This window comes from Ascidia mentula, chromosome 8 (genome assembly GCF_947561715.1).
Source record: "Ascidia mentula chromosome 8, kaAscMent1.1, whole genome shotgun sequence".
NCBI lineage: Eukaryota > Metazoa > Chordata > Ascidiacea > Phlebobranchia > Ascidiidae > Ascidia > Ascidia mentula.
In genome coordinates this window covers 19,367,554-19,375,500 of record NC_138573.1, presented here as the reverse complement: position 1 = coordinate 19,375,500, position 7,947 = coordinate 19,367,554, and the positions used below count along the sequence as shown (strand labels likewise).

The window sequence follows — 7,947 nt, the reverse complement described above, 5'->3', positions numbered from 1 at the left end:
GACATCGGTATAGGTCAACTTGCTTTTAACCGAATGCGCAAACGATGCATTTAAAATTATTTGCGTTGACAAACTACCGCATTCTCAGTTACTCTGATACACGAACTTCGTCCCGCCTCAAACATCGAATTGCCAAAAATGTAGCGCGCACAATCCGGGCCGGAAATGGTTGCTTCACGTATTCGCATGTTCGACTCTGTAACCGCCACACGGTGGAGCACTTGCCCAGTGTTAAACGTGACGAATCTGCTGCGTTCTCAGCCGTGGGAGAATTTATTGGTGCTAATATACCAAAGGCACAAAGTCTCGATAAATAAAAACACAACATAATAGTGAAAAGACAAAGAAAGACTACAGAAGGGTGCACATTATTTGAAAAGCCAATAATAACTTTTATTCAAAAAGTGTGAAATAATTGCCTTGTTCTGAATTACATGATTAACAGTGAGAATGTTGAAAAGCATCAGTGAGTTCACATTCATTTATAAAATCCGTACACAACATGGCAGTGTATTATTTCTAAAACTTTGGTAATGGAATGCACACAAATATGGCACCATATAAGTTTTGAACACAACTCACAGATATGAACCTAGTAATTAAAAAGATTTTGGTAAAATAAGCAATGTAAGCCATGATTTTTGCTACAGATAAATGGCATAAAATTGTGGAAATACCAATGACCTAAACAAAATGAGTTCTTAGGACTTCTTAGCTTGTTTGGGAGTGAGAGGCTCACCAGAGTCTTGAGGCTGATCTTGATGCCGTTTCGATCCTGCTTTCACAGCTTCAACCAACTCTTCATTGAACAACAAACCTTCTTTCAGGAGTTCATCTTCCGAGTTTGCGGAGGTTACTCTGCTCGATTGACCACTCTGGTAATCATTATCCGATGAAACTTTCCTGGTGGTGGCCGAGACATCACTTATCTGCTTCTCCCCCATGCTGCTTCCTTGCCCACTAGGATACATCAGTTCATTAGCTTTCTTGTGCATGCCAGGATCATCCAACCAAACATGTTTCATCGCTTGGGAAGTAGTAAACCGTTTTGAAACATCTAGTTGTAGAAGGTTTGTGATCAAATCTTTTGCATTCTTGGATATCTTTTTCCAATTAACACTCGCAAATGAATAATTAGCGGCAACAATCTGCTCATTAATTGTTTGTTTTGTATCCGGGCGATCTTTGCTAAATGGAGGGTAAGCAACCAAGCACACATAAAGAATGACTCCCAAACTCCACAGATCCACCAACTTCGTGTAACCCTGGTTAGTGAAGGACTGCAGTTGCCTGACAATTTCTGGAGCAAGATAAGATGGTGTGCCTGCAAGTGTCAACATCAAACTTTGTTCCTCCACCAAACGGGACATTCCAAAGTCAGTGATCTTAATGAGGCACTGTTCATTATTTGATGACATCATCAATATATTTTCTGGCTTCAAGTCTCTATGTGTGATGTCATTACAATGTAGATAGGTGACTGCACAAAGCATCTGATAAAAATATAGTTTTGCTGTGGCTTCTGAGAGAGGGCCTTTTTCAGCAAGTCGGTTAAACAATTCACCACCACCAGCATATTCCAGAACAATGTGCAGACATTTTGGGGTGTCAATTACTTCATGCACGCCGATAATGCAAGGGTGCTTGAGTTTCCTCAGAATTTCTGCTTCAGCTGTGATATCTCTCTCCTGGATGCTTGGTTGGACGGAGTAAACAGAAAGATGGGTTTTGTTGATAACTTTTACAGCAAATCTTCCTGCACCCAATTTACTCCAGACTTCATGGACTTCACCGCAAGCTCCTTTACCAAGCATGCGGTCAATTATGTATTTCTTTGTAAAATCCTCATGAAACTCCTTTTCTTTACCAGCAGCATTATCAACAAAAACAAACACCTCATTGTTGGCAGCTGATATGGAAATTTTGTCACGAATTTTTATGCGTCTTTTATCATTGGAAGGTATTTTTTCTCCATTTATGTAAGTTCCGTTTACGCCTCCCAGATCTTGAACAAAAACTTGATCAGTTGATCCATCCTCTTTAACAGTTCGCCAGAGTATGAAATGCTTCTTACTGTAATTCTTGAAGTACTTTGTTTTCCTGATTAACGGTAGATCTAAGCAATAATCACATTTTCGTTCACGACCAAACACATATTTTGACTCAACAAGGTTTAGGTGGATGAATTCTGGCCTTAATGCCAAAATAATTCCCCAGATGTTCTCAGGGTTTTGCTGTGAAGAATCCGTTTCCTCCTCATGCACTTCCTGAGTTGGCACTGTGTCCCCGCTCGATACAGTTCCTCCACTAGTTGGCACTGAAGAGGTTGTGTTAGTGCTTTTGCTATCGCCACTGGCTGCATGCATCTCATCTAAAGGTGAAGGCATTAATTGTTTGTCGATCTCTTCATTACTCGATGAAGTATATTTTGCCGTTTTATCGCTGCTTGCTTTCGACTCATTTGAAGATGCAGAATCATTGAGAGTTTTTGCATCACTCATGTTTCCAAGTGTTAACAACAATAGTGGAAATAAAATTATATTTTTACTGGAAATAAGCAATAGTGTCAATAGATTTAAAAAAAGAAAATCTGCACAACTTACCATAAAACAGATTAATTTGCAATATGAAATAATAAAGCGATTGAATATTGATCAACCATACAATTAGGATGTTATACATGTAAACCGTTACTGGTGCGTTGAAACCACGCGAATATAAAACGTGAACAGTAAATATACATTATATACCGCAACACAACCTACTCTCGCCTGCAATTCGTCCTGAATTATTGTTGTTTGTTATTGACAAAAATACACGTGTTTTGTTATTTATTATTGATCAAAATTATCCAATCAGCGTAAATAGTTTTGAGCTCTGACAAGACTTCTGATTTCTATAAATAATCTTTGGCTACGAGTTATTTGTGGAAAAAAACAACAGCGACGCAATTTATCTGAAATGTTTATTTTAATATTCGTGTTTTGCAAAAAATAAAAAAAGACAAAAGTTACTACAGCACCAAAGCACAATACTGTACTTTTAGGTCTTGTGAAGGATTAAACATTTTTGTATTAGCTAACTATATTGGTTACCCGAAGATTTGAAAATGCTTTTAATTTTAAAATTGAATTTAGAATTATTGGATTATCATTTAGAAAATATTGTTGAAAAAGAATGTAATTTAGATATTTAAGCCGGACAGTCCAGTGATTATGGCAAGCAAACACGCAGGTAAATATGGAGCCTACTTTACTTGCCGAATAGCTCGAAATCGAAATTTCTTTTGTCAGAAATCACATATTAAGATATTTTCAAGAATAAATGTTTTATTGCCTGGATATCATTGCCTAAATGCACTGAAGCATAAAAACGTTTAATTGTAAAGTTTGACGTCACAATTGAGATTGAGTCAGCTTAGAAATGAAAAGAAAGTTGGAAGTGCTGTTTGTTTTCTGATAGAAGAAGCAACGTCGCATGTTTAATATAAAAAATCACATTTCAATCAATTTTTTAGTAACGAATAGGTGGATAAGGAATTGTAAACCTCCCACGTGGGAATGCTGTTATTTACACAATGAGTTTAAACGAGTTACTTGTTGTGAAGTTTGTCAAACAAACACAAATGGTGAAAAATAAACCCACATTGCAGATCAACTATTGACATTTTCACTTTTAGATGTTCAAAATGTTGAATGGTTTAAGAAATTTATTTATCTACTTTTATTTTTGTGTGAAAATGTTTATATTACAACATATAGTTGTGTTTTAATTGTTTGGACATGCTTTTTAATTGTATTGTCGTCATAAATAAACTTAAAACTACTTTGCACAAACAAAGAGTCTGGTAGTAAAGTCATCATAAACAGAAGTCATGGTCTTGCCAGTTAATTAGCCAGGCACTGTCTGCAGCTTGTTGATCAACAATGACTCATTTGCTTCTGTATTATTTAATATACAATTGATGTCTTTCAGTAATAGTAACTACTTGTTATTAAGGACCATTTACAAAGGGAAATATTAAGCCAGTGAAAAGACTGCAAGATGAACCTGCAGTCAGACACAACTGTTCATGCCATTCCAGCCAGTTCCATTCAGTCCAGTGCTCCCAAATCAACTATAACTAAAAGAAACACAAAAGCAAAAAAGGGGGTAATTATTTAATGTTTTTCTTGGTATATCAAAGTCTGTATATTTTTTGTTTATTTTAGCTGGGTGCGAAAAAACTTGGAGGTCAGAAAGTAACTAAAGTTGATTTTGAAAAATTGGAAAAAAACGCTGAAGAAGCCGACAAAGTCCAACATAGAATTTCTGTTTCATCTGCACATTCTGATGAAAAAAGCAACAATTCTGAATCAAAGTTAGTGTTTTATGGATATGAATCTTATACATTTCAAACTCTTGTTGATCTTATTAAAAAGCATGATTTGCTTGTTTGCATATATTGTTTTTCTGTTGTAATTCTAGACTCGTTTCATTTCCTATTTAATTTACCAGCACCTTTCAGAACTAAACCAATTTATCAATTAAAATTCAGTGTGCAGTCTTTACGACTGGCATACCAAGATCTTGATGTGAAAGAGAAACAAGACAACATGAAACTAAGTAAAATGGATGAGAGGAAGAAGGAGCAAGCATCAAGACTTGGAATGGGAATGGGAAGAACAGAGTAAGAGAATAACTCTGACAATCTGCTTGAATGTTTAACTGAATGTTCTTTTTACCCGATCTAGTGATGTGTCCCACTCATTGGATATGGTGACAATCAATCAGGAAAATCCAAAGAAAAATTCAAGGAGGGGACGATATCGGGACCAGAATGACATTTTTTATGACTCCTACTCTACAAGGTGCACATGATGTGAAAGGTTTTTAGAACTGTCATAACAAAAAAATCTTTCAACTTGCAATGTTAACATTTAAATGTTCATTGGTTTTGCTTAATATTCTTATAAAGTTGCTATGCAACATTGATTTATAATTAGGATTGTTTCAGAACCAGCAGAAGCAAATGGAATGAAAGTGGGTCTGATGAAGACGATGACTTTTCACGTTTCACAAAACACGACTTTTCATATACATCAAAAAAATCATCGAGAGTTGACAAAGAACCTGAAACAATCACAGTCACGCCAATCGGAGACGATCGTCATGTCAGTTCTGGAATGTTTGCTGCAAATACAACGACCACCACAGAGCCAAAAAACAACAGACAAAGAAAATCAGGGTAAGAAAGAATAATGAGGTAGGGTTGGAAAAATTGTTCAGTTAATTCTGATTCCAGCAAAATGGGTACAGTCTAAAACAATCAAGATAAAATTTTGTTATTTTTAAGTAGAAAATGACAGGACTGGGTTATAACTAGCTTATAGGCCGTTTAGAACATGTGCTTATTGTTGGAACTTCACAATAAGAATTGAAAAAACTATGAACATCCTCTGATTTTGCTTTTTTTTATTTTGCAGACCTACTAAAAGTAGCAACTCGGACAAGTTTGATTCAAGCAAGTTTTCTGGTGCCAAAGCAATCTCATCTGACATGATGTTTGGTGGCGATCACACACAGGTAAAAATAATTTACAAATAAGTGTCTAAACATTAAAGCAATGTTGGAAAGGATTGATTTGGAATGAAGCAAGATTTTTCCAAGCCTTATGATTTCTGTTTAGAAATTTGAACAAGACCAAAGAATGAGAAGTTTTGAAGGCCGGTCGTCAATATCTAGTGATGATTTCTATGGGTCATCATCAACCCGTCGGTCGAATCACGGTTCCTCCCAAGTACCTGATGTTTCTGATATCAAGGATGGAGTGAGGGAAGGTGTTAGATCAGTTGCCGGCAAACTCTCAGTTATGGCATCTGGAATTGCGAATACTATTCAGGTAATTTGGGGGTAGGAAGTTTGTCACACAAAAAAGGTGCAGAATAATATGATTTTTTTGTTGTAATGGAGCTGGCACAACTTAAATGTGGCCAAATTAGCTTAGCTTTTTGTGCTTTAACATGAGACCACATCAACTATAACAATCTACAACTTAATTGTTTTGTTTGTTTTTGTGACAAGTTGTTTAACACTCCTTCACCATTTAATTAATTTTGTGAACCTGATGCAATTAGTTGAATAGAATATGGAATCATTGTGTGTAATAGCATTGTCAGATTCACAATTTATTGCATGGCACAATACAAACATAACAAGGTTGCACCAACGTTGTTGTAATAACACAGAACTTATCACCAATTGTTAAGTATTGTGCAAATGATGTTGCTATGCTAACATACTTTGCATTTGTTTGTTCAATTATCTGGGCGATGCATTAAACTAAACCATGTATGGAACAAATTAATTTAACTAAACATTCTACCTTTGTTTAATACCTAAAGTTTGTACCAATATTAAAAAAATATTCACATTTTGAAACCTATTTTTAGCTTTCTTGTATCAAGTTACCAACCTCCACATTTAGAAATAGTGAGATAAAGAATTTTTAAATTTATTTACTGAATCACAAACATAAGACAATTTGTTTGATGTGAATATGTGTCTGTATTGCAGGATCGGTATGGATGAACCAAACAAGTTTAGTCATCAATTTGTGTGACCTATGGACTCTTGTGTCACATGATAAAGCCTGGTCTCCCTTGCGTGCAAACAAAAACCTTCCATTTTCCATATGTGACATGAACTACAGCTTATACTGAAGTGAAAAGCTGAATATGGAAAGGTTTTATGTTAAATCAAGATATCTGCAAACAGGGGAACTTATTTTCTGAGTTTATTTAAAATTTTGTGTTGTTTGTTTTAAATGTTGGATTGCATTTCGTCAGGACTAGATTGTAAATGGATTTTATATTCTTTGGTGAGACGATTGATGTTCTTATTAGGTTTATGTAACATCTTTAACTGAGCATTTAAATGTTTAGCAGTTTCGTCAAAATGGTTTAGGTACCAAATATGTCAACAACATATCTCAGCAGTTATTTTTTAAATGCAGTTAATCAACATTAACCCATCTGTTGGTGATATTTTAAGGTGCTGGTTATGTAATATAAGAGGTTGAAATTGCTGTTGTTTAGTTCAGACTACTTTTATGCAGATTTTTTTGTGCAATAACATAGGAGATTTGAACCCAGAGTTCTTTACTAAAACACTTTGTCGGGTGTGGTTATAACTGCAACCTTAATATGAGTGCTTTGTACATTCAAGAGTTGCATTAGATATTGACATTGTTTGCTTGTACTGGTTATTGATTGCAGGCATTTATGTATTACCTGCACCTTCTGTTTGTTCTCAGACATTATGAGAATAAAAGTGTAATAGAGAATGTTGCCAAACATTTGTTAAGTGATGCATGTTGGTTGTTTTGTGTGCAGCATTCTGATCACCAGCTTGTAATCATTTTATTTTCAGTATCTAATGCTATGCTAGTTACATTGCTTACTTGCTTAAATGGCAGCTTCGTAAATGTAGTTTATTGCGGATGATTTATGATCTTTGTGTCTTCTGAGACTCGGAAGGCTGAGGTGTCACCAGGAGACTTGTGTATCCATGCATGACCACCATTTATGTTGTTGAAGTTCGTTGTGTTTCATCGGTTCAAGGAAATATTACAACGTAAAATTTACCAAGAGTGTGATTTTAAATTGACTTGATGTTTCGATACTGCTACCACAGAATACTAATGTTTAGTATTCTATGCTGCTTCGACCGATGATTCGGATGAAACGTTTTGTCCCAATGTACAAATATTTTAGTGAGTTACATTGATTCGGTTACAAGTTGTCAGAATAGAAAGGCGGTCACACTCCATTCAACCGAGGCCACACATATTTGCAACAGATAATTAACGATCAACCCAATAAAATCATAAATCAATTGAAGGAGACAAATTTTGCGTCGTTCGCTTGTCTCATTGGACAGAAATTTAGTTTACAAGATATTGCAAAA

General features: G+C 35.4%; 2 protein-coding genes across 2 annotated transcripts; one reads left to right on the top strand and one right to left on the bottom strand.

Annotated features, from left to right (window-relative positions):
* Nucleotides 1-272: 272 nt before the first annotated feature.
* Nucleotides 273-2,589, bottom strand: LOC145911166 (serine/threonine-protein kinase Chk2-like). Its single transcript, XM_082998419.1, has one exon. The coding sequence runs from the start codon at nt 2,499-2,501 to the stop codon at nt 702-704; it is 1,800 nt and encodes a 599-aa protein (XP_082854545.1). The 5' UTR covers nt 2,502-2,589; the 3' UTR covers nt 273-701.
* Nucleotides 2,590-3,965: 1,376 nt separating this feature from the next.
* Nucleotides 3,966-7,618, top strand: LOC145910363 (ADP-ribosylation factor GTPase-activating protein 2-like). The gene is made up of 8 exons (XM_082997460.1): nt 3,966-4,152; nt 4,212-4,360; nt 4,538-4,669; nt 4,734-4,850; nt 4,997-5,227; nt 5,466-5,565; nt 5,669-5,881; nt 6,556-7,618. Exons 1-8 carry the CDS (start codon nt 4,045-4,047, stop codon nt 6,568-6,570), a joined length of 1,065 nt encoding a protein of 354 aa, XP_082853586.1. The 5' UTR covers nt 3,966-4,044; the 3' UTR covers nt 6,571-7,618.
* The last annotated feature ends 329 nt before the right edge of the window (nt 7,619-7,947 follow it).